Source organism: Onychostruthus taczanowskii, unplaced genomic scaffold (assembly GCF_017590055.1).
Source record: "Onychostruthus taczanowskii isolate IOZ18803 unplaced genomic scaffold, ASM1759005v1 scaffold29, whole genome shotgun sequence".
NCBI lineage: Eukaryota > Metazoa > Chordata > Aves > Passeriformes > Passeridae > Onychostruthus > Onychostruthus taczanowskii.
The window spans coordinates 210,253-237,940 of NW_024500239.1; the positions used below are offsets into that span (position 1 = coordinate 210,253).

At 39.2% G+C, this 27,688-nt stretch overlaps 1 protein-coding gene across 7 annotated transcripts in view; it reads left to right on the plus strand.

Moving 5' to 3' along the window:
* Positions 1–27,688, plus strand: part of FHOD3 (formin homology 2 domain containing 3) — a 375,703-nt gene that overhangs the window by 19,137 nt on the left and 328,878 nt on the right. For all 7 annotated transcript variants that reach the window (XM_041408064.1, XM_041408058.1, XM_041408059.1 and 4 more), the window contains exon 2: positions 20,022–20,128. In XM_041408064.1, coding sequence (XP_041263998.1) covers positions 20,022–20,128 — 107 coding nt within the window. The remainder of the gene's footprint in view (positions 1–20,021; positions 20,129–27,688) is intronic.

Consider the following 27,688-nt stretch of genomic DNA (forward strand, 5'->3'; position numbering starts at 1 on the left):
GCCATGAATTTCCTGATGGAAAACCTTCTCAGTGAAACATCTGGGGCTTATTTCTCTGTCTAAAACCAAATAACCTGAAAACTGTTTGAAGCATGTATTTAAACATAATAACTACCAGGATGTTTGCTCTACTAGTGAAGAGCAATTAAATGCTTCAGAAAATAAGGACTCAAAAAGCCCAACCTGAAATGCCTCTGCTGCAGAAATTAAAGTATCATTTTCAAAATAAAGGAAGAGTAGGAAGGTCTTGGGCTCACAGTTGCTTTTTGCACTGAGCTGACACTTAATGAAAATATTTTCTGATTTTTTTTTGGTTGATTTTTTTGGTGTTTTTTTTTTTTTTTGTTTATTTGGTTGGTTTTTTTATGGAGGGAAAACCTGTATTTCTAATTTCTTACTTTGAGCCTTCTTCATGCATGACAAAAAGGTTCATTCCTCTCCTGTTTTAGGATGACTGAGTTATCTGTTCCTTGCCTGGCCAAGCTGAGCAACCATAGCTGTTGTTTTCTTTTTAATTGGGCTTCACAATGGCTTTCGGATCATCAGAAACTTCCTGCTACTTAGGTTGTCAGCATTTTTCCAGTGTTGTGGATCTTAGTTTTTTGGCTTGTACTTTGTTTGGTTTTTTTTCCTTTGGATCACTGCCACAATGGGCTTGAATGTTGCCTCATGACTTTGCCTTTTTTTTTTTTTTTTTTTTTTTTAAATCTTTTAAAATTTATTTATTTATTTTTTTGCTCTGGAAGTAAAAAGTCATCCAGAAGTACTGCAGGCAGGAAAAGAGTATCCATGGCCACAGGAATGCTCCTGGGTGCCCAGGGTTTCCATGGCCGTGTACCAATCAACTACAGCAGCAAAGCACCTGTGGAGAATTTCAAAACTGTCTCCTCTTTCACAGACTGCCTTTTGAATGCACCCTGGTATTCAGGCCTTGTTTTGCCCCTTATAAATAGAGAAGGACTAATGTTTCAAGTCGTGTGTGCACTGAAAAAATGATGGGTAAACTGTGTGGGTGGTAGAGTCCAGAGAGTGGCGGTGAATGGAGTTACAAACCAGTCGGCGGCCAGTTACAATGGAGTTCCCCAGGACTCATGTTTAATATCTTTATTGATGATAAATGGTCATCAATAAATAAATAATAATAAATGAGTGGTCACGTGTACCCTAAGTAAGTTCAAAGACAACACCAAGTTGGGCAGGATTGTTGATCTGCTGGAGGCTAGGAAGGCTTTGTAGAGGGATGTGGACCAGCTGAATCGAGGGGCCAGGGCCATCTGCATGAGATTCAGCAAAGCCAAGTGTCAGGTCCTGCCCTTGAGTCACAGCAACCCCAGGCAGCACTACAGGCTGGGGACAGAGTGACTAGAAAATTGTCCACTGGAAAAGGACCTGTGGATGCTGGTTGACAGCAGTTGGACTTGAGCCATTGTGTGCCCAGGTGGCCAAGAATGCCCATGGCACCTGGCTTGTATCAGTAACAGGGTGGCCAGCAGGACCAGAGCAGTGATTGTCCCTCTGTACTAGGCTCTGGAGGAGCCACATTGACCTTCTGTGTTCAATTTTGGGTCCCTCACTGGAAAAAAGACATTGAGGTGCTGGAAGGTGTCCAGAGAAGGGCAGTGGAGCTAGTGAAGGATCTGGAGCACAAGCCTCATGAGGAGCAGCTGAAGGAGCTGGTGCTGTCTAGCCTGGAGGAAAGGAGGCTCAGGGGAGACCTTATCACTCTGTACAGCTCCCAGAAAGGGGGCTATAGGGAGGTGGGAATCAGTCTCTTCTCCCAGCTAACTGGACAAGAGGATATTGGCCACAAGTTGCATTAGGGAGGTTTAGATTGGATATTAAAAAAAAAAAAAATCTTTATGGAAAGGGTGGTCAGACACTGGAACAGGGTGCCCAGGGAAATGGTAGAGTCATGATTCCTGCAGGTGTTTAAAAGATGTATAAATGTGGCATTTGGGGACATGGTTTAGGGGTTCATTTGGCAGTGCTACAGTTAATGGTTAGCTTGGTTATCTTAAAGGTCTTTTGCAACCTAAATTATTTTATGATTCTATGAAAGCCACAAAAAAGGATTGGGTTTTCTTGCTTATTGAAAGAACCAGTTTCTTATTTCACTTACAAGCTCTTGGAGAAGATGACATCATCTCTGCAAAGCTGATAAAGTTACACTGGTGTATACATTGTGAGTGTAGAATGGCACCAAAGGCTCTGATGCTTTGCAAACTGCAGTTGTTTACATGTTAATTTTTAAAATTATATGGGGGTTATGCCTCTGTGCTTTTACTGTGTAGTCTAAGAGGGCAGCTTAACCAAGCCAAGCTTCTCTTCCCACTGTAAAAATTGCTTTCAAATTAATTGGCAAACAAAAGCACCATAAATAAAACAGAGCTTTGTGCTTCGTATTTCAGAGTTTTTGATTGTAGCTAGCTCCCACTAGAGAGTGTGAGCTATGTGAGACATTTGCCTGTTGTGAATGAAACTGGAAGGATGAATAGCAACAGCTCTAAGGTAAAGTTCTGTTATGTTATTGCGGTATAATAGTGGTTAAACTCACTGTAATAATAAATTAGTTCTTTTTGTAATTCATAGTAAAATCAGTTCTGAAGAGAGACACTAATGGCTATTTTTCTTGAATGTGTTGTTTACTTGTTTTTGTGTTTTATCGCTGTGCTACTGGTTTTTTTAAGTCAATGAAAGGTATGGTGATTATTGAGGGAATATATGACATGAGAGACAGGTATGTCTTCCTACTAGTTGCTCGAAATGAGTGCTTTTTTATCGGAGGGGAGAGTTTGCTATTTTACTTGAGCCATATCCTTCGTAATGAGGTTAAAGCAGCTTTATGGAAGGGAAACCTATTTTATTTATCATTACTAGTTAACACGATGCTTTTTTTTTTTTAGTGTAAGGTAGTATAGAATTAATTCTCATGTCAGAAGTAAGCCTATACTTTTGTTTTGAGACTTTCGGGTCTCAAAACAAGTACCAAAAGGCCATGTTTGGAAAGAGGGGATGAGCTTGAGATGAATGCCTTGATCTAAGGCTTGGGAGAACATTTGCTCTTTCTGGATGTGCCAGAAGCTTGCTGTGTGACTGTGGGTTAACCATCTTAGGGTTGCCTCTGCTGTGGGAAGTGTGATTCTTCCCACTGTTTTAAATTTGCTCCTAGCTTTGTTCCAAACTTCAAGCATTGGACATGTTTCTCCATGTGAAAACATTAAAAGTCTTTTCAACTTTTAAAGGTGTCTACATGCAGCTGAGTTCCCTTCATAAACCACATCCACATTCCCATTTAACTAAAAATCGTAAATCAGTGTATTTAGTGTGCTTATTGAGGATTTTTTTTTTTATTTATCCCCTTTCCCCCCCCCACCCCCCTTTTATTTATTTATTTATTTTTTTAAAGAGAAGTCCTGCCTCACAAAGTTGGGGTGTCCCTAGATTTTGTAAGGTGCAAGTATGGTGTTCTCGCACCTTCCAGGAAATATTAGACCAGGTAATCCAAACGGCCTCAGGGCTTATTATGTATGTAATAGGGTATTCCAAGTTACTTTGTTACAGGAAGCAGCAAGGAGCATGTAAGCTCTCAACCACATGGGTATGAAGGCTTATCTGTGGTACAAAATATCACATCAATTAATTTGGTTATGGAGAACTGTGTGTGGTCGTGCCCAGCTCGTATGAGTGCATCCCTAAGAACCAGATCTGCACAATTGCCCCGGACATCTGTGAAATAATTTTGACAGTTTAATTTTCAAAATAGCATCTTCCCCTTCCTTGCTTGTTCTCAGCTCTCTAAAGGAGAGCTCTTCCATGATGCATGGGTTTGTTTGCAAATCTGCATCAGACACTTCCATACAGCTGGTCCAGGGCTATTTTGACAGCTTGATGCCCAATTGCATTGCAAGGAAACCCAACCATTTGTTGTGAGGTAGATTGTCAAAATGATCTGTGTTACAAGTTGCGACAGCTGGGCAGGGGCTGGAGAGCACACATGAGACTTGTTTGCTCTGAAGCTGACAAAGTTCCAGCTTGCCTGATGATGACACAGATACATAAAGGTGCCATGTACATATGTAGGTGTTGTATGGGTCTGCGACCATTTCCAGTATCTTTTTTGCAGGCAAATACACTTCAAATCAATTAGATAGACTTCCATAAGCCCAGTCAAGTACTGCAGAAAGCCATGCGCAGTCTTAGTGGGTTTGACCCATTTCACTTATCAGAACTGTTCTTTATGCTTTAGTTTGGTCATTCAGCTTTGGTTCTTTGTTTGTTTTTTTTTTTTAAATGTTGGCAGCAAGCACTGAAAACAAGGGCTCCAAGTGGGTTGTTTTATAGGAACTTCTTTGGTTATAGCAAAATACAGGTACTTGGTTATTCTTTTGTGCATAAAAGAAAGTGATAACTGATGTCATTGATCTAGAGTAGCTCATGCCAGGTGGTTCAGAGGGATTACTGAGGTGATGCAGGCATGTTCCACAGCAGAATAGGAGATCAGAGCATATAGGGGGGTTTCTTGTGATGGGGAAATCCCAGGGAAGTGCCAAGACCTGCCAGGAGCTGGCCACTTTTATGAAACATGGTGGGATGGGTCCTATGACTAGAATGGATGGATACAGGCTCCTTAGGAAGGACAGGGAGAGGGGACGCAAGGAGTGGATATTGTCAGTAGTCAATGACCAGCTGGAGTGCATGGAGCTCTTACTAGGGGTGAGTGAAGACACAACACAGAATTCAAGGGTCAAGATTAAAGGGAAGACATAGTAGTGGGTACAGATGTCTGGTACAAGCTGCCTAAGCAGGAAGACCAAGTAGGTGAGGCCCTCTGTTAGACAGATAGGAGAAGACTCATGTTCAGTCTCTTGTCCTCAAAGGGGAATTTGACCATCCCATTATCTGTTGGAGGGACAACACAGTGGGGCAGAAGCACTCCAGAAGGTTTTTGGAATATGTTGATGATAACTTCTTTCTCCAAGTGATGGAGGAGCCATTGAGGAGGAGTGCTATGATGAACTTTATTCTAACCAAGAAGGAGGGGCTGGTGGGGAATGTGAAGCTCAAGGGCAGCTGCAGCTGCAGTGGCCAGGAACTGGTAGAGTTCAAGATCCTTGGGGCAGCCAGGCAGGTGCACATCAAGCTCTCTGCCCTAGACTTCAGAAGAGCAGTCTGGACTCTTCAAGGAGCTTCTTGGTAGATTACCATGGAATGAAGCCTTGGAGAAAAGGGGAGCTGGTTAATATTGAAGGTTCACCTTCTTCAAGCTCAGGAGTGAAGCATCCCCATAAAAAGGACATCAGTCAAAACCACCAGGAGGTCTTAATGGATGAACAAGAAACATCTGGACAAATTCAAACTCAAAAAAGAAGCATACAGAAGGTGAAAGCAAGGACAGTAGACTGGGAGGAATACAAGGAAATCATCCAAGCAGCCAGGAATTGGGTTAGAAAAACTAAAGCCCTGACAGAATTAAAACTGGCTGGGAATGTCAAGGGCAGCAAAAGTTTCAGCAGGTATGTCAGTGATGAAAGAAAGATTAGGGAAATGTTTGCGTTCTACAGAAGGAGACATGAGACCTGGAGACCCAAAATATGGAAAAGACTGAGGTACTCAATGACTTTTTTACTTTGGTCTTAAATGACAAATGCTTCATCCATGCCACCCAGGGTGCAGAAGGCAAAGGCAGGTACTGTGAGAATGAAGAGCTGCCTATTGTAGGAGATCAGGTTTAAGGCCATCTAAAGAACCAGAAAGTGCACAAATCCATGGGACCTGATGAGATACATTCATGAGTCCTGATGGAACTGGTGATAATGTTGCTAAACCACTGTCCATTGTATCTGAGAAGCTGTGGTATTCTGGTGAAGGTTCAGTATTTGAAAAAGGGAAACATAACCCAGGGAACTACATATCGGTCAGTCTTACCTTGGTGCCCAGCAAGATCGTGGAGCACATCTTCCTGGAAATTATGCAGAGGCACATGAGGGTATTGATGACAGCCAACATGCCTTCACTAAGGGCAAATAGTGCCTGACAAATTTGGTAGCCTTCTGTGATGGGGTCTGGTGTTTGTGAGTGAGGGAAGAGCAGCTGCCATCACCTACCCATAATTGTGCAAAGCATTCAACAAAGTAACATACAAAGTCCTATTCTCTAAACTGGAGAGACATGGCTTTCAAGGACAGACCACTTAGTGGATGAGAAATTGTCTGGGTGGTGTTGCTCAAAGAGTTGCAATCAATGATTCTGTGCCCAAGTGGAGACCAGTGGTGAGTGATGTTCCTCAGATGTTGGTAATGGGACCAGCACTGTTCAGCATCTTTGTTGGTAGCATGGACAATGAGATCGAATGCACCCTCAGCAAGTTCACTGATGACACCCAGTGGTGTCATGTGGAGGGAAGGGATGCCACCAGAAAGACACTGCTGCCATGAGACCTCACTTGGAGTACTGTGTTCAGCTCTGGGCCCACCAGCATAAGAAAGGCATGGATGTGTTGGAAAGAATCCAGAGGAGGTCCACAAAGATGCTTAGAGGGCTGGAGCATCTTTCCTTTGTAGACAGGCTATGAGAGTTGGGGTTGTTCAGGCTGGGGAAGAGAGGCCTGCAGGGAGACCATATAGTACCTTCCAGTACTTATATGGGCTGTAAGAGACCTGGCCAGGGACTTTCTCCAAGGTCCTGTAGTGATAGGACAAGGCAGAATGGCTTTAAACTGAGTAAGTTTAGATTGGATATTAGAAGAAATTCTTTACAGTGAAGGTGGTGAGGCAGTGGCATAGGTTGCCCAGAGAAGCTGTGGATATGCCATCCCTGGAAGTGTTTAAGGCCATGTTGGATGTGGGTTTGGGCAGCCTTGTGCAGTGGAAGGTGTCCCTGCCCATGGCAGGGGGGTGGAACTAGATGATGTTTAAGATCCTATTCAATGCAAACCATCCTATGAGTCTGTAACCTATAGTGAGTACCACCCTAGTGAACCAATTTAAATAAGAGATGTTGGATGGCTAATGTGTTATGTGTAAAACATATGTGTTTTATTTGCTCTTAAGTATAAAAAAATAATCTTCCTAGTCCTAAAAGTATTTAACTATATTTGATGTCTAAGCTTTACTCCAATTATGAGCTTTATTGACACATTATGTAATGTTTTGAATGTTCACTTTTAAACAGTTTTGCATTTCCATCAGGCTAAAAGCATAATTAACTTTCTTTTTGTTGGTATTCTTGAGTACCATGATCCTCACTTGCTATTTCTCCAAGCTATTCCAGTGTTTTTTTTCCTCTAAGGGCATCAGCTAGTCCTCCGTGGTATTTTTTAGAGTCTGTCCACTTTAAAGGAAAACAGGTCAGGAATTTATTATTCAAGCCTTTTTTTTTTCTACTTATTTTCCTGATGAACTTCAAAATAGGGTGATCAGAGTGTAAGCAAGGAATGAGTATTGTTGAGAGATGGCTGGTAGTGTTGCATTCATTCCTTCCCCACAAATCTATTATTTTACTTGTAACTGCATTGAACAGTGTGGTTTTTCGTTTTAGTGTTATTCAGATGTTATCCTAATAAATTCAGAGGGTTTTTTTTTGTTTGCCTGTTCTAGTCCAGACAACTGTTTTAAAGCTGAGCGGTGAAATTTCTTGGCAGCTAATCAAACAAGGAAGAAATGACTGATTAAAAAAAAAAAAAAAAGAAGCACAAGTGCCAAATAAATCCTGCTTAAGGGTAGAAAATGTGACTTGAGATCCTTTGTGCTTTTGTACAATCTTGAACGGAGAGTCTGCAGGATACATGTATTTTCCCCACTTTTCGGTGTTCTTATATTGAGTTTCATTCTCATAAACTTTAATCTTGCTCTTTTAATGACATCCCAATTGATGTTTGGTTTAGAAACCACAAAGCCTTTAAGAGGCAGTCTAAGTATTAGGAAGAGTTGATGACTGTACTCATTATAATATTGTTAGTAGAGCAGATCTTTCATTTAAACCTCCAAGGTTCAGGCTATGTCTGAAAAATGATTCTGTTGACAAATGTATGATGTTCTCTTTGGTAGTGTTGCCATACTTTATTTTCTTTTGTATTTCATGCAAACCCTGTGTGTGAATATGTTCAGTGCATTTTCTTCTATCTAAACCTATAGGTTTGTGCTAGTTTTTTTTAGTTTTTTGTTATTGTTGGGTTTTTTAGCTTTTAGACGCTTTTTTTCATCAGAAGCTTCTGAGTCAAAGTTTGATTACAACAAGACACTTTATCCTGGGATTCTTATATCTTTTACTGGCTCAGTCTCTGACTCTCATTAACTCCCCATCTCTTTTGGCCCTCAAAGATTTGTGAATTTTATTAGAACTGCTCTTGTTCCAGAACTGTTCCCTACTCCTCTTTCTCTGAAGCTGTCTTCTTTCCCCCAGGATCTTCCTGCTCTAGGTTTTCAAATGGCCTGGTATCTTGCCCCTACCTTTCTCATTTTTCCTTAGTTTTGATTTTTCATAGAGAAGTGCTCATGGATACAAATAAGCTCTTCTATCAAAAAATTATTTCAAGTGCATCTTATTAGTACATGTTATTGCAGGACTAACATTTCAGCTGCACCATTTTTAAAAGCCTGCTGATATGGGTCATATGGGTCATATAGATGGAAATTCCATCTACATCTACTATATGGTGTTATTTCTTCTTTCTTTCTTTCTTTTCTTTCTTTTTTTTTTTTTTTTGGTGGTATATTGTCTAGTAGATATTCAGCCAGTTATGGCAATGAAACCACCACAGCCGAAGATGGGTAATTGCTTACTCTGTGCATTCTTGCTTATCTGTAAATTGTGTGGGTGGTTCTGAAGTAGTCCAGTATTTTAGTTTTGTGATAGAATAGTGAGCTACCTGCAGTGTCCCAAATGCAGTGAGAATAGCAATGGTATGATCCTTGTGTGCAAGATGGAGGATATCAAGAGAAAGCTTTTACTCAGGGTTATGTATTAAGAATAAGAGGCTGAAATTTATACATTCATTCTCCTACATGACTACAAAAAACCTTTTTCAAACATGAAATACTTCAGTTTTCAGTTTAATAAGAGATGCACAAAAGACAGGTGAAATTATCATGAAGTAGTTATCATTTTTGCCTTCCTGGACTACTACTTACTTAAACTAATGATTTCTGAGATTTGAACTCAGTACTTTTCCTACACACCGATACACAAACTCTGAACAAAAGATTCCTCGGATGATAAACTTCATTGAACCTAATTCTTTCTCTCCTCTTCCTCCTCTCACTTTTATTGTCCTGTCTCCTTCTTTGAGATTATTTCCATTTCCTTGGATACCTTCACAGTAATTCCAGCCAAATGTCAATGAGAGCTTGTCAGCTGTAGGCATCCCCTGTGTATCAGCCAAAAAGCTGTATGTACTTTCAAATAAAGAATCTTGGTTTTATGGCCTCTCTCCTTTCCGTTATGTCCTTAATCATGAAGGTGAGGAGAGCTAGCTCTTCGTCTTCGTTAGGAAAAGCTGAACACAGATGAGGAAAGTTATTTGAAAAATCTAGATGCTAAAAAGTTTGAATAGATGCAGAGGTTAAATTATTCTCATGTGATGGGTTTGTTATGTTTACTGTGAGAGAAATGTGGGTTTTTTTGCGTTAAAGAGACGTAGCTTTTTTGTCTAAATTTGACTTTGCTGAATTATGTTCCCTGTTTGGTTTGTGTGTCATCTCAAATTTAAGTAACTTAAAATGGTAGAATTAGTTGTGTTAGTTCCCCATTCCATATGCTATTATCAGGTTTTTTTTATGCAGAAATGCAATTATTTTACGTTTTTCCTTTACTTTTTTTTAGTTAACAGTAAACATTGCACTAAACACTAAATGAATTTGGCTATCTTGTTTCATGGCTATTGTCATTTTGAGCAATCATACACTTTCTAACAATGCCTATGTGGCTGCTCTTAGAAGCTGTAATGTCACACTTGGATGCAGGTACTGTAATAAATTCTAAATTGGTCCCTGGGGAACACTGTGCTAAACGGAATCACAAAGCAAAAGGTCTGAGAGTCAGTGACAAAGCTGCCCAAGAATAGCAACAGGTAGGCGTGCACTCATTACATGTTCGCTGTGGTGTTGTCTGTATTTGAGACCTCTGAAATAGCAGTTCCAGAATTTTGAACTCTGAACTTCCTTTTGTTATTCTTAAGTCAAACCCATGATATTAATATAACAGCTTTCTGTGTTTGTTTTCAATGTCTTTGTTATTTCAGCAGAATATTTTTATTGGCAGTGTATTTTTCCAGTGGCTCTTGAGGATCTAATGTGGCATTTATGTTTCACTTCATGCCCTGTATTACCTGACCCCAGGAGTATTTTGTGGCGTCTACCAGACCAGAGATAAAAGCTTCTGTTTCAGACTAGGAGTGCAGGCTATGTTCAAAATACCACCATTTCCATATCAGAGTAGCAGTTCCTTTTAAAGTGATTGTGCTTCTGTGTCCCTGTGCCCAGTTGTGCAAACCTTTGGATTATCCTTTGTGTGAAGGCATGGTTCGGTCAATGTGACTGCACATAAACTCTACAAAGTGAGCGTAGTTTATGAAGTATTTTGACAATGGCCATTACTGTGCTAAAAATAAATCACATGAGCATTAGCATTAATAACTACTCCTACAAGATATGCTAATCACTCCTAAAGGACTGAAAAATTTGGGACACTGATGCATATGCTGGATTACTTCTTATAATGCCAAGTTTAAGATCTAGGAAGTAATTAGGGGTTTCTGCATTAACCTCTAAATGAGTATGGAAGAGTGAGTTTGGTAGAGTTCAGCAGCCTCCTGACTTGTGAGCATGGATGACTGAATGTGGCATAGTTGCCATCACCAAAAATGACCTTCTGTATAGCCCCTGTGCCTGACCTTACTTTTAAAACTCTGACCTCACAGAATTATTGGTTTAGTTGGAATTTTAAAGGATAGGTTTTTGGGTTGTTTTTAGAAGATACTTTGAGTTACAAAATTAGCTTTAAAAAGGAGAAAGGTATGGGGGAAAGAGTATAGCTTTGTTTCAAGTAATTGCAGTGAAGCTGCTTGGCACACAGGGTTTTTAGATCAAGATAGTGATGGTGTGGGGGTTGCTGTCATAGTTGAAAATGAGAGTAGTTTTGAGTGCCCACTGTTAATTTTGGGCACTAACATGTGGCTTACCTACAGAATATTTGCTTTCCTTTTATCTCATGAATGTCAAGCTTTTTACTCAAGAAAGGTTGGGTGGCATCAGTCCTGGCCTAGGTGCTTTGTTCTTTTCTCCATCTTATTGCCCAAAGTGATGATGACGTGACACAGACCAGGTAGCACCTACTCACATGAGAAGGGAGATACAAGAAAGCAGCTGGTTGTAACTGAAGCCAGATAAATAATTGTTGCATTTGCTGTGATCTGTGGGATGCAACTAGACCATTCCTATTTTTTCTTAGTCTGTGACAATTAACAGTGACAGCAACCATGTTATGTTTTAAAGTGCCACCAAAGGACCACTGTGTGCAGGTACAGAAAACCTGAATCTGCTAATCTGCAATAAAATTTGAAAAACATTAAAATATGGCACATTCTGAACACAGCATGGTCATTCTCATGTGAAGCTTGGTCTTGGATGGCACAGTATTAAATATTCATTTCTGCCAACCAATTTGTACTACTTTGCTTAGAAATAGGGAATACCTCTGTGCTGGTGAGTAGGAAGAGCTGCTTTATCTGCTTTTTCCTGAGGAGTAATTGGTTTTATTAAAGAAGAGAGGATATAGGAATGCAAAGGGAAAACTGAGACTTGATGGCCCTGGTAACAGGATTCCCATTATGCTGGAAACAGCTGAACCAGAAGGGAGAGTGTTTAAGGACTGCATAGCTTGAGTGTGTGAATGTGTCAGACTCGTGATGTGTAAAGCCAAACAAGGCTTTAGATTTAGAAAGGGAAAACTGAGCATAAAGAAACTTTGCTTTTCATCAGCCCTACACTGCAGAACATGCTGTAGGTGAATAAGGAGCGCACCACCACTAATAAGAAGAATTGTAACCCAATCATGAAAGATGAGCTAAGACATTTGAGTAAGATAAGGATTTTCAGAGGCTGTGCCAAAGGCTAGAATTGTAGAGGGATTTTTATTTTCACAGTTTGATACTGGATTACTCTAATCTCTCCCTCTCTTGTTCCCTTTCTCTGTAAATTTTGGAAACAACCAAATGAGCAAAGTAATCTGTCCAGTGGGTCTAGCTCAAATTACTGGAAATCTGGTGAGAGCTGGCTGTGATTCCAGTGAGTGACTGCAAAGTTGAGTGGTTTTGGCGATTTGTACTAACACCAGTAAACAAGAGTACCCTCATATCATGCTGTAGGGCTCTTTCTCCTATGAATGGAATCCTTGATCAATGTTTGAACTGCATTTTTGAGGCGTGCCTACTTTTATTTAAATAGAAGGTAATGTAAAGAGAATACTTGGCTAAATCTTGGCACACACTGGCTGCCAACTTGGCAACACTTTGTTCGCATTTATTATCAATCTGTTTGGGTTAGAAGGGCTATTAAAGATCATTTAGTTCCAACCTCTTGCCATAGGCAGCGATGCCACCCACTAGATTAGATTGCTTAAGGCCATCCAACCTGGCCTTGAACATTTTGATTGATGGCACATCTACAGCTTCTCTAGGAAACCTGTTAGAGTGCCTTACTACTCTTTGAGTAAAGAATTTCTTTCTAATATCTAATATAAATCTTTTCTCATGTTTAGAACTGTTCCCCCTTGTCCTTTTACTATCTACTCATTAAAAAAGCTGCTTTTCTTTTTAGTTATAAGCACTCTTCAAGTACTGTGAGGCCTCAGGCTGGTCTCCCTGAAGCTTCCTCTTCTCCAGGCTGAACAAGTCCAGCTGCCTCAGCCTTTCTTCACAGGAGAGGTGCTCCAGCCCTCTGACCATCTTCATGGTCTTCTTCTGGAGCCCTTTGATAGGTCCACATCTTAGGCTGAGTACTGCAGAACCAGATGTAGTACTCCAGCTGGAGTCTCAGGCACAGTGGAGAATCACTTCAATCTACTGGTCATGCCGTTTAGAGAGAATTGTTCAAAAGATGTTCTTCTGAATAGATTCTCAGGGCAGGGAGTTGGGGGTGAGAAAAGAGCATTTCTCATGATTGTTTGTTGAAAAAGTACAACTCTATGGTCTTTGAATAAACAGGGAAGAGGAGAAGGGCTTGTGGGTCTGCTGTGCCTTTTTCAAATGGGTGCATCTGCCATTTCCCTGCCTTAACCTCTGCCAACCTACTGCTGCCATGGGACAGAGACATTAAAACCAAGGAACCTTGGATGTCCTCTTGGATGTACACTGGTGCCAATCAAAGCCTTCTGAAGGAAAACAGATTTGTGTCAGTTTCTTTTGACATAGTAAAGTATGTGCTGACTTTGTACTGAATTATGTGCCCAGTGGGCTTCTTGAGTGAGAAGACTGATGTGTACACGGAGCCTTGCAGAGCACGCCACAGTCCTCAATCTGTGTGTGGACATAGGAATTGCTCTGTTCTCTCCTCATACCCCTCGTGCTTGGTTTCTTGGTATTTCTCTTGGATTGTAAGAAGCTAAAGGCAGTAGATGAAAACAATGACTGAATGCACATTTATATATTATTTAATTTACTTTAATTTCCATTACTTAACTAGTGAAAGTGGCAGCAGTAATTTATCAGCACCAGGTAACTGGCTGATTCAACAATTTTCTTGCTGCTCTATATTTTTCCCCTGCTATTCTTTGCTCCTTTTGGTGATGTACTTCAACTTTGAAATTTAAAAAAAAAAAAAAAAAGAGCTTTCCTGTTGCACAGCAATAGCAATAAGGACTTCCTTATGAAGAAAAATGGCTGTTACCTCTTTCTGTGGGTCAGTGTTTGAAATGAGAAAAAAAAAATAGTCATCATTGGTATACTACTATTGATCTATTTTGAGTTTTCTTAAGCTTGATATACTTGTAATATGAACTATTTTGGCCCCACACAATGAGGAACTAGCCACTGCTAGCCAGATATGGTTACCTGAGACAGAAGATGACAAACTGATCTTCTGCCCTATGTTCTTGACTTACTGGTAGCCCATAAGGAACACTTACATGAATGGATTGCTTAGCTTTCTCCAGCCTGTATGTGTTCAATTTTGCAAATGGGTGTGTTGCTGCTGAGGGCTCTCCATGTGCTGGTGAGGTGAGGACGACCCTTGATTTAGGGCCTGGATCAAGCTCTGCAGCTCTGACCTTGTTATGCTTGTTCCTGGTAATAATTGAAGCCAGGATGGCCCTATCCTTTTGTGTGGTACAGTTTCACTCTGTAATGGGGGAAATGGCAAAATATGAAGGAGTATGAAGCTCTGCTTTTAAATATGCTCATATTTTAACCTTTTAATCAAATGCTTTTGCATAATGAATTGTGTTCAACTAAGTGAAACTTTAACCAGCGTAGGTATAAATATATAGCAATCTAAATTCTGTTTGTAATCTTATGATCTTTTTATGTACTTCCTCTTCACCTGTTTTAGATGCGTCTGTCAAATTTAGGCAATTGTTACTTTTTTTTTTTTTTTAACTGTAGGGAAAACAATCTAAAATACATGCATAATTTATATCCATTTTTATATATGGAACTGTTTGGATGGTGGTGTTTAGGTTTGTGTGCATGGTGCTTTCATGGTTTTCCATTTGTGCCAGTTTTGGTTGCAGCATAGGCTGTAGTGTGTGTGTGGTGTGGATCAATTACCACTGTGTGGACACCAGATACTATCTGAAAAAGTTCAAACATCTCTCTGTTCTTCTTCTAAAACTTTTATTACAGAAAGGGTGGTTTGATTTAGTTGCTCTACTTACATGTCACGCTGTTGTACACAAGCATCTGATTGTCTCACTGTTTCTATGTTTCTGGTCAGTTATGGAAAATCAGTGAGTAGCTAGTGAGGTCAGTGCTGCTTAAGTAGCCTTTTCCAGGTTATCCTCTTGTTCAAAAAGACAGCTATAAATCAGTGAATCAGCACCTCAGCAACTGCTGCTTCTTGATACGGGTCTTGTCATGACAGAGTACAGATCTTACCATTTCAGGATGAAACTGAAGATGATAATTAGTACATCAGTTACATTTTTAATGAGGATGACCAGCGTACAGACAGTCTTAATTTCTTTGCTTCCTTCCTGTAAACCCAGTGCGCAGGTCTGACTATCCACAGCTGGTGAGTCTGACTAAAGCACTTATTTTTTTGACTGTTGCATGTGTTTTTGTTTCCTCATTTGTGTGAATGAGACTACTCCTAGGTAGTCCCACTCTTTGTAGAGATTTCAAAAATTTCCATACGGATTCAAAAATATACCATGGATGTTTTCCAAAGAAAGTGTTCATTTGCGAAGATGAGAATGTAATTGAAATGAACACACAGGTTTTTTTATGGCTTTTTGATACAATTTGATGCTTATACTGAAATCAAAAACCTTGAAATCTTGCAGAAGACTGATTATTGAGTAACCCTGTGTTTGACTCAGAGAAGTAGCATTACTTTTGTCCCATTTGATGGTGCTTATTTCTGTTTATGGTTCCATGATACTGGTAGTATTCTTTTAATGTGATTATAGGAAAGTTTGGAAAAGACTACAGGATGAGTTCTATTTAAACTTGTATCAACCTTTTGGGTCTTCTTGGCAGTACAGTAAAGTGTCATGCAAAAAATGATAAACAATTTGGAGGGATGGGTTAGAGATTTTTAGAACAAATGGTTTTGTAAGGTTTTGAAAAGGTCTTGGAGAATTTCACTTTTTGGCAGTAGTATAAATTAATTATGCAGTTTAATAACAAAATGCAGATCAGAATTTTGAGACTAGTAAGGAATGTTTAAAGAAAATTATGAATAAAAAGGTTAAATTAAATGATTTCTCAAAAGCTGAATAGAAGTCTCATTCATGATGATGTCAAACAGCTCAGTTAAATATTCTTTAAAAGATTGTTTGTAGGAATTCTGCCTACTGATTTTCCTAAAAGATGATGTTTTTTAATAAGGATTTCAATGTAAATTATGCTCAGTGGGAGAAGCATGTAATAAATGAGCTAGATGGGGCTATTTGTGACAGTCTCTAGAGACAGGAGAAGTGATGTATAGCAGATAAACATGGGATTAATGTTGGGCAAAGGGAGGGGATCAGCATCCTGAATTGTTACTAATAAGCACTAATGAGAGAACATCAGCCATCCTTTGTGTTGAAAAATGCAGTCAATTTACTAATTAAAAATAATTCATTAAGTGTCTTCACTTTTTGTATTCTGCCTGTAATATATGTGTACAAGTGAAGCTGGAGGCAGCGTAGCAAAGTAATCCTATATAAGGAAGATTTTAAGAGTTCATTGCCTTAATACTTACCTTAACTTCTAAACTTAGTGTTGTTTTGATCACTTCCATCTTTGTGTGTACACATGAAAGAGAACAAAAAACACCCAACTTTTTGACAAGACTCAGAATTAAGTAAGGGAAATAAAAGATATTGCCATTTCTCTCATTACCGTAACTCCTGCTAACAAATACAGCATGCAATATACAGTGCCTTAAAGCCTGAATGAATACCACATTCAGCTGAAACTATGAAAATGAGATGAACATAGGTACAATGTACTATTCTTACTTATTTTGTCAATGAAGGACTTCCTGTTCCCATAGTGTTTTTTGTACACTAAAGTCACAAGATATTAGTAAGGCACAACTTCTTTTCTCTAATTATGCAGTATAAATGGAAATTGTGGGCAAATCTCCTAATCTCCATAGAGACAGCACAACATTTATCTAATTAGTAGTTTGCCTTTTGGCATTACTTTGAATAAATTAGCATTTCATTACATACCCTGAACTACTTGGAAAAAGTTTCCCAGAGTGGTATTTAGTCTTTCTTTTCTGAAGAGTGTATTTTGAATTAGCATAGGTTAATAATCTCCTTTGTAACTGGAAAGAGACAGAGTAGCACTGCTATTGTATTTTTAATATTAGTAGTTGGTTGCACTTGCAGGTTCTTTGCTTTCTTTAATCCCTAGGAATCAGAGTAAAATCTTATGTCACCTTATTTAATGGCTTACTCCTTCACCAGGGAAAAATCAAAAAAAGAAAAGAAAAAAAAAAAATGGAAAAAGTTTGAAATACGACTTGACCTCCTCTATCTTTTCTCCTGAGGTTGAACTTTTCTTTCAAATTGCAAAAGTCGCACTCTATCACTAATTGTAAATGAGCTTTTCTATAGTATTTCCAATGCAGCTAATCCAGAATACAGTATTTGTCTTCCTTTCTTGTATCTAAATCAGTGGCAGGAAAGAGAGTGACTAAGTTTAGGTATTGACTGCCAGATAAGACGAGTGGCTGCTTATTATGCTTTTCCTGATCAGGTACTGAGAATCAAAGCTTGGATGGGAAATTAAAAGAGGTAATTCATCAAGGATAAACTTTAATTGATTTTCTTTCTAAGTATTAAAAAGAGCAGAAAGAAAAATCTACGGAAGTGATAAAGGGTGGTAATTTCCTTTCCTTGAGTCACTGGCTGTTTCAGACCCCTGCTTACTCCTTCAGAGAGTCATTGGCTGCCACCTGTGGCAAAAGATGGGCATTAAGTATGGTGTTAAATATTTGACTCTTCTCAAAGTGGCCTTTGCAGCAGGGATGTATAGTTACACCACCATTGCCATGGTTGCCTTTTGATAGACGGAGGCATGCAATGAATCTGTCAGTTTGTTTTTGCTAAATCCATAGGAATGAAACCATCTTCATTTTGGGTTCTTTGATTGTCTCGGTTTGAAAGACAGGTGGCTGCTAGGGAAGGTTCATATTCTCCATTCTCCCTTGAAATGGAGAATATGAACCCCCTCCCTCCAAATTATTAAAATTTTGGAAATTAAGGGGCTCTCAGGCAAAAAGATATGGGAATAGGAATAACAGTTCTTTACTGGTGTGTATAATAAGCAAACAACAACAACTACAGCATTAACAACAAACAGAACCAGAAAACCCAGTCCCAGCCTTTCGGCTGCAGCACTTTCCCCTCTGGTGCAGTTACAGCTTTAAACAAGATTTGGAGGGGTGAGGGGATAAAATCACGATTGCTGAAGACAGACCTGGAGGCAGCATGCCACCGTTTGAGAGACAGTCTGCTAATGAGGTCCTTTGGTCTGCTGTCTTGTTAGTGGTAGGGGGTAGAGATCCATGCAGCAGCAAGGATTATTGATGTGCTAGAAACTGCAGAAGCACTTGGGAATGCTCATGCAGGAATTGGAGGTTCTTCCCATGAAAAGGCAGTAGGATTTATCACCCAAATGAAGTGCATCTACACATACGCATGCAGCATGGGCAACCAACAGGAGGAAGTGGAACCCATTGTGCAGCAGGAAAACTATGACATAGGGGGTTGGAAGTAGGTGATTAAGGTTCCTTCCAACCCAAACAGTTCTATGATTCTGTGACTAGAGGAAATGGCCTCAAGTTACACCTGTAGAGGTTTAAATTGGATATTATAAAAAATTTCTTCACTGAAAGAGTGGCCAGGTGTTGGAACAGGCTCTCCAGTGAAGTGGTGGAATTGCCATCCCTGCAGTGTTCAAAAGACATGTGGTTGTGGCATGGAGGAACATGCTTTTGTGGTTAACATGTGCTGGGTTAACAGTGAGACTCAATGATCATAGAGGTCTTCTCCAGCCTTAATGGTTCTCTGTTCTGTTTGGCTGTCAGACTGGATTTTGTATCTAGCAGTACAACACTTCTGGAGCTTACAGTATTTGTGATCTTGGAAGCAGTTACAAAAGGACCCCCAGTGCAATGCTGGACATGATGGTCCCAGCAGTGTATTCAACTGGACTCACAGATGTCCATTTCTGTGCTTCTGAGCTGGATTCTCTGAGGAGATGGTCACTTAACCCTAGTGCTGAGGCAGGACAAACCTGCCCCTTGGTAAATGTTGTCCTGTTCTCCTGCCCTGGGAGGGCTTTTTTCCTCATTATATGTTATTTGACACTAAGTTATGTCATGGTGAGAAAGGAGCTCATGTTCCTTTCTAGCTCTTATCCCAGCTTCTTTAGTTTTCCCTCTTGATCAGTAACTATTTTGTGTTCCTGGTCAATGAGTTAGCCAGAGTTTTGGGATGATTCATCCTAGATCTTCTATTGTGATGAGCACCATGCAAATAAAACTCCAGAAAATTTATTTTCTAGCTTTGGTCAAATATGGCTCTTTTTAACAGCTGGAACAATTAATGGAAAGCTTGAAGATGAGGGAAAACAGAAAAGAAATAAAGACAGTTTATTAATCCCTCCCTCATAAGCCCAGTTGTGGGCAGATTTCTGCTTTCAGGTCTGGTCCTTGATTACCTCAGTACCGTTGTAGGAAGCTGGCAAAGGTTTCCAGTCCACCCCCAGCCAGTACCTAGGAATGTTGTTCCTGCACCCTCTGAGGCTGGTTAGTGCCTGGCCCTAAAAGCAAAATTCCAGAAAAATCTGTGACTTGGTAGACTGTACTCATCCTTACTGTAAGACCCCAACTCTTGGCTGCCACACTTTGCGTTGTCTCTTGGCAATCTCTCCTCACAGGGGCCATTCAGTGGCTCACAAAACAGCTCTTTCTTCCTTCTGTCTTCATCCAGGGGCTCAGAAACTCTACTTACAACTGTATTGTAAGAACAGAGAACAGTAATTTATATCCTAGACATACATTGAAATGAACTTTTCTTTCTGTATTACATTTTAAAGTCTGTGCTAAAGCCCTCTAATCTTCTTCTGTATGTTCTAACAAATTTCACTGTGTTTGTTAGTTGTGTTGATATTGTTGTTAGCAAGCATGGTCTGGGGAACATGGGTTTGGAATTGAGTAAATCACCAAAGAGTTTTTCTTACCTGCTCCCACCATATTGTTTGTTTTAGGGAGATCTTGTCTGGGGATGTGGTAAATGGGAAGGCATTGTTAGAGGTCTGTTAGAGAGAAAGACTGCTGTAATCTAATGGTCTGAATTTTGTTCTACAGCTTGATGACTGCACCCTGCAATTGTCTCATAATGGTACCTATCTGGATCTAGAATCCACCCTAGCAGAGCAAAGAGATGAACTAGAAGGCTTCCAGGAGGATGCTGGGTAAGTAAAGGTTTACTAAATTTTTATAAATAAGCATGTGGTTAACTTCATATGTTCAGGTCAGCATAGGAAGAGAAAAGATAAAAAATCTTTCCCTTGTATGTCTGTCCCTTTCTATGATGAAGAATTTTATGACTTCTCTCTCTACATTCACTCTTCAAGTTTCTCTAAAACATGGCATACCTTAAAGAAATATATGAATATGAATATCTTGATTAGCCTAGTAAGATTTTATCGTTTTTTAAAACTTGATCAATGAGGGTGGTTTGTTTGGAGAACTCTGAGATCTTTCTTATGATATTAGTCATGTAGACGATTATACTGGGGCAGTGTTCCTGAAGTTAGAAACTCAGTTTATTTTGCCTTGATAAGTTAATTCCTCCATTTATATAAGAAAATACCTGTATTGGTTTCTTTTTTTACTCCTGGGATTGGTTGAGCCGGTCCAAGGGATGGGGATGCATGGTTTTGTTTTTTTTTAATATTCTCTTCTCTTCCTTTTTTCTCTTATTTAGTTATTGCTGGCACACATGCATTGCTATGACACAGTTTCCGTAATCATCACTTTGAGAACTGAAAGTGAAAGCAGAAGTTAGCATCAGTGTGTGTTTGTGTAAATGCACATAAGAGATTTGTTTTTTTTGAAGAATTTTCCTTTTCTGGATCTTTCAGGTGATTGTCTTGCTTAACATGTAAAATGAACAGAAAGTCTAGATCTATTTTTGTCTTTCTGGTTACTATATTGGACTGGATAGTTGTGATTATTTTATGGGTGTGTTTAATTGAATTTTAAATTGGTCAGAATTTGTTAACAGTAGGAGATACAGTCCTTTTACTTGTACTCCTTCTCCACTTCTGGTAGCTGATTTGCCTTTAATGAATATGCCTTATAAATCTGAACTGTGCCTCTGAAGATTATTTTTTGTGGAGAAGAATTTTAAATAACATTTTCCAGATATTCATGTGTGTGCATTTGTATATGTCTTATTTGCACATACCAGTTTGGGGCATGTTTTATAACCATTACAATGTAAAAAACTGTTCTGTTAGAAACCAGTTAGAAGAGAGTCTTTTGAAAGACAGAGTAGCCAATACAAGCTGAACTGAGCCTCCTTTCCTATGCAATAGGAGTGTTGAGAAATTGATATAGTCTTCAGTTTTGTGCATAGGTGATAAAAATCACTGCAAAGAACAGCAAGTTCATATTTCCAACTAACTTTATAATGAGCTGAATGCAAGTAATTGAAAGGACTTTCTTTGGGGGGTAGCGATACATTTTGAATTGGTCACATTTTTTCCCTTCCATTGGTGTCTCTGTGTTAATTCTGATAATTTTAACTTCACTACTTTTAACACTCCACAGTAGTAATTTGGCACTGCCAAACCATTTGGCAAGTGAGAGACCACATGGTGCTTTTCCTGCCAGACTTAGCTCTTGAAATGGCAAGCTACTGTCCACCTTGTTTTATTTTTATGCTTCTTTTGGGCATGTAAAATCAATTATATGATTTGTTCCTGAAACACGATTATAATTTTCTCTGTGGTGGCTATTCTAGAGAAAAAAAAAAAAAAAAAAACTAACAAAACAAAAAACATGGAACTGCTGCTTGTAGTTTTGTACTGGTGAGGATTCAGATGGATTTCTGCATTTCATTTTTTGTCCATGTTTTGTGAGAGAAGAAAAGATAAAAAAAAACCATCAGAGCTTTGGGAAGTATGTGGGATAAGCTTCTCGTAGGACTTAACCTTGTTACTTCACGGTAAATGCAGCCTATGTGGTGTTATTCAGAAAAACAGAATATTCTAGACATAATGTAGCAAATGCAGTCAGTAATGTCTTCCTTTGTCCTGTATTTCTAGCAGATTAAACTCCATTTTTGGGCCTTGCAGTTCTGAGACCAGAACACTGAGCTGGAGTGCTCCTGAGCTGGACCTTCTGGCTGCAGACCTTGGGAGCTTAACAGCAGCTTGTTGTCTGGGCGGGAATGGCTGCAGAAACCATTTAGTCTCTCTCTTTTTCTGTCTGGGTCATTTCAAGGTCCTGCTCTTAATCTTCAAAGCTTTTAATTTTCTGAGATTAGGCTACCTCAGGTCCTGCCTTTCTGCCATGCCAAAGCTGCTGTGCTCATCAGGGTCACTGAAGCTTGGTGAACTCTGAGTGAAGGCTTTAGTAGCGGGATATTCATGGAATTTTTAAAATTTTAGAACCTTAGCTGTGGAAACTCCTACTCAAAGTGGCCAGAATGTCCTGTAATCTGGCTGTTTACAGTATGTTTTTGCCAAAAGTTCCTGTTCATCCAGGGAAAAATGATGATTTTCTTTTTAAACACTGTTGAAAGGAGACTTATAAATAAAAGAAAACAAGCAGAAAGCAAAGTCTTAAAAATTTTGATTGGTTTGAGAGGCTCTAGGTATTTACTTTCTCTGTGAGGGATTGGATTAGCATAGTGGAAACATGAAGGATTTTTCTTCAAAAGGAAAGAAGAGGATGGTGAAGTTGCTGGAGATTTGAAATGTGTATCTGTAAATAGCCCGTATAAGAAACATCTGCACTTATGCAATTTCAAGTGAATGTTGTTCTGTTACTGAATATAGTAAAAAGAGGCCTTTGGTAGTTGCTGTCCACTCCAGCAGAATGGAAATTTCTATCTAGTGAAGGAGAAAAGCCGACACACATGGCCTTGTACTGCAGAGGGCTTACTAAAATATGGGTGGGGATTGGATGGCTTTCTAGTCTCCACAACTTTACCTGCTGCCATTTGCACCCTTGAGAATAGCTGTGGGATTCAGGAGAATTAGACTGGAGGGGCTGGTTTTGGAAGAGACAGGAACATCTGGCCATGTAATTGAGGCTGGCCCTGCAGAAGGTGTTGCAACCAGCAAAAGGGTCATTAGGAACATGTAGGAAAACAACCTTTCTTTTCAAGTCTGGATCGTGTCCATGGTTCACTTGCTTGTTGGGTTGCTTAGCTATTTGGCTTTTTTCTCTTGCTTCCAACACAGGTTACTTGGTGGATGCTTAATTGTGTAGAGTAGTGCACAATGGAGGTTGTTTAGGCAGGCTGGCTGCTTTAAGGTGTTGGTGACAGATACAGCTCCTTTCTTTGGCTTTCTTGAGGTTTTACAGAAAAAGCAATAATTGTCAAGAAGCTGATGTGTTTAAATTACCATATAATTGCTCAAGCTCTGTGGATGTGTTTTAACAGGCCCTCATGTTAGCCCACAAGGTAACACTGTCCTAAAATGCAGAGCAAGAGTTTCTTCAGGCAGTATACTATGAGCAATGAAAATTTCTTCAGGGAATATGTTTTCAAGACATCTGTTCAGCAGCGATTCTTTTAAAGTACTTGTGATAAATGGCTTCAGCGCTAATGTTGTTGCATTCCTTGTAGACACCCTATCTCAAGCCATTTTGGCTGGGTGAGTCCCATGACAGACCTTTTCCCTCTTGATGGTGCTGTTCATTCTGGTCTTGATTCAGAATCTGTTGGAGACTGTGGAGTCTGGCAAGGATCTCTAACATTCTTTTCCTGATTATGTACTGTATTTTTTCCCACTTAGACTTTGCAAATAGCACAGTTGTGAGAATGAAAACTTTCTGTCACTTGTTTGCATAGGGATGTTGGGGATGCATTTGAAAGTTAATTTAGTTTTTGTCTTACAAAAATGGTATGGCTTATTTCTTGAAAAAGTACTAAAATCTAGCAGATTCTGTGCTGATTTTGTATTAGATTAAACAGAATGTATTTGTGTTTGTTCATGAATGGAAAATGCTCTCAACTTCTGATAGCTTTCTCTCCATGTTTTTTCTTGATGTCATTTCTAAAGGGAGGTACCAGGGCAAGATTGTCATTGTGTTGTTACGAACAGGAGACTGTGACTACTTATTGACATTATTTACTCATGTTGTCCACCCAAATATTTTGATTTCTGTTTTAGCTACTAGGTCTGATGAAAATCTGAATCTGAAAAATGGAATTGATGGTCACAATTAAAAGCATGCAACAAAGCAAGAAAAAAAACGCAACAAAACCACAAGAAAAACAGTTCCCTAGAAACATCAAACTAAAAAATTGTGGTAATTTTTGGAAGGTGTAAGAATTTCTACAGGGTAGCAATATTCCATTCTAAAATGTATTAGATTGAGATGTTGAGCCACATTTTGAAGTGGATGTTTGGCTAAAACTTTACTGTTGTGGAATAAATGGTGATTCAGATGAAAATTCCATATTCCTAAAGAAATGCATTGTTTTTTATGGATGAGTAAGTTGATGCTGTTCTTAATTACCTCACAAAGATTGAGGGTAATAACTATTACCACCTGTATTTCTAAAACTTTATGCAGCTTTTTGCTTCTTAATCCTGATACAATGTCATTTTTTATATTTTAAAAAAAATAGGTAAAATATGGAAATTAATCTTGAGATGGAACTGTAGTAATTAATTTTCATAGTTATCTTGCAATAACCATTGACAGCAAAATGAAATAAAATTACTGGTCCCATATGGTTTCCCTGTTTAGAACAATTGGCAAGGCATCTCTGAGCATTCCTGCTTCCAGAGTGTGTAATCAAAATAATTACACAAATGTGGATATATTTTGTAGGCCTGACAAAAGAGACATGTGACTTTGAGGGATGTACTCTGTAAGCAGGATGGAGACAATTAACAGTTGAAAGTTTCACCATGAAAATTATTCACCAGTTATGAGATTTCTTGTCAGTGGATCTCCTTGACACAGTATCTTGTGAAGAAATGATTGACAAACAAGGGTTCCTACTAATAGTAAAATATTACTACTTTTGTAGTTAAGAGATGAATACTGATTTATGAATATAAAATGTATTTAGAAAGCAAGCATCTTCAAAATAATAACAAACTTGAATGAATTTTACTGCAGGCCAAGGCTTGTTTTCTTACGTACATTTTCTTACATACAACTGTTTTCATACAGTTTCAGCTTTAAAGCTGGCTTGATGGTATAAAAGTAAATCTCTTCTGCATATATTGAGGTCAGAGACTGCAAGCCTCTTTGCTCGTACCAAAAGACACAAAATGCAAAGTCTATACCAGCTTTTGAAAAGAACCTGTGCTGCTCTTTTTTGGTGTGTGCTGTCTAGGAGGGGTCTGGAGTGTGACAGTAAGCACAGAAATTACAGGGATCACAACTTACTGTGTGTAGCAGAAGTCTGGGGATGCACATGGGGGTGCAGTCTGTGCACCCTACATCTTCTTTCCAGTCTAGAAGAAGAACTTTCAGGAAAGTAGCCTACAAAAACAAAGTTGCAATACTGGATAGTGTTAACTTTCACTGATGTGCTGAACATGTGCTTCAAAGGGAAGCAGAGCTGGTTTTGCTCTTCTCCAAGTGCCCCACTCTTGGAAAATGTACTGCATCCTTCCGACTGTGAAGGAGCCAGCATCCATAGTAGCTGGTCCCCTGGCTTGGACAAGGAGGCTTCATGAGCTTTCTACCCTCTGTGTGATTTTGATTTGAGGTTTTTTTGGTTTTTTTTTTTTTTTGGAAGGTGTTTAAATGTTGGGGTGTTTAAGAGCTTTAAGGCTCATTATTTCACAGCTTTTGTTTCCCAATACTGCAGCAGCTGTGTCTCTTTCTCTCCCACTTTGCCCCAGAGTTTACTCAGTTGTTAAGGGAAAAAAATCTACATCTATAACAAGGTACCTGTGGAAAAATTTGAAGGTTTTCTGGTTTTGGAATTAGTGATTACTGCTGACAAATGAATGCAATAAGAGTGCTTTTATTGAAAAATAATTTCTACTGCAAAATGTATTGGAAAAATACTGTTGTGTTTAGCTCTCTCCCAGCCCGTTACATACCAAATAAAGTGCCAAACCAAAAAGCGTGTGAATAATTCTTACAGTTTTTGCTAGGACAACTTTTTTTAAAGATAGCCTAATCTGGCATTCAGATTTACATGTGAAAATAGCTGAGAAGTCCAGTATTTTTTGGTGGAAACTTAAATAAAAAACAGCTTATGGAAACAGCTGATGCCAGATGTTCTGTTTAAAACCATTTAATTTTATTAACATTGAAGCTGCTTAATGGGTGTGTTTGCACTCTGCCCTCCTCCTCAATGACGAGGCTGTAAGTTAAGTGAACGGCTCTCAAGGCTTGGAAATGTGTTTCCCTTCAACTTGTGAGGAGGAAATCCCTTCCTCTCTCCATAAACAGATCATCTGCAGGGCTTCAGGTAAGGCTGCCAGAAAGTGCTGCAGGGCTGCTCTGAACTCCTGTTGTGAGTAGAATCACTGATTTAGAATCCAGACCTGGAACAGTACCAGCACCGTGGGCACTCACTGTCTGCCCAGGCAAACCAATGAAGTATTGCCCAGAGTGTGTGGGCAGCCAAGGGAGTTTGTGCTGGGTAATCAATAAAAGCTGTGAATTAGCTACACTTCCTATTCCATGGCAACTGTTCCTGTATATGCTCGTACCCAGCGGTAAACGCAAAGGTTTGTGTAAGCAAGCTCATACTCGCTTTTCTCCCATGGGAATCCATTTGTCTGTGTGCTCGGTGTGTGGTGTGTGTTTATTTGGTTTACCCCTGACTAAGCTAAGGTGGTAATCTGCTTCTGATAAAAATAAGTGTCTCCAATTTAGCCTCCAGTTGTGAGCTAACAGCTTAAACCGCTGCAAATCTGTGACTAGCCCAGGATCTCCGGTAATGAAGCCATGAAAATTAGTGAATGCTGCCAGGGTTAAGACCACAGCAGTACAGCAAAACAGTAATTTATTTCACATTTACTGCTCAGTAATTGTGCTTGCTAGCAAAAGCATTGATGGCCCAGCAATAAATATAAAGCCCATTTTCAAACTGGAATTAATATGGATAAATAAGTGGCCTGGGAACACTGTTTTATTATTTAAAGTATGTCAAGTTAGGAAGAAGCCCTTGCCAAATATGATGCTAATGGAAAACTTCCAAAAGAAGAAAGAGACACAAAGTAGTATGTTGATCAGTGCAAAGTAGATTTTATTTTTATGTACTTACATAATCATATGCATGTTCTACTGCAAGGTAGGACAGCTTTTAAATAGTTCTTGCTGAGTCTGGTTAAAATGGTCACATTCTGATAAAGCGTGAATGACCAATTAAATGAGTAGGGCATTGCTCTGAAATGTGTTGTGTTGCTTTGGATGATATCTTCTTCACTTTGTTATCTTTTTAGTATCATCAGTTACATTGGAAAACCATGCAAGATTAGGCTTTTTCCCTTAAGGTAGTAGAGAATGATTTCTAGTAAAAGGAAAATGTTTATGAAAAGTTCTTAAAACTATTTTTTACAAATGGAGTAAATTTTTTCTTTTCTTTTTTTTTTTTTTTAATTATAAAAAAATGAGCTGCCTCTTTTGGAACTCTTAGATTAATGTCAGGTATCAGGGGCTTTTGTGAGAAAGAAAATTATTATTCAGGTACTGTTTGTTTCTGCTCTGAAACTATGGAACTTCATTAGAAGTTGGTGACAAAATCACCAAATGGGTCAGGTTGGAAGGGACCACAGTGGGACTTCTGGTCCAAAATCCCTGCTCAAGCAGGG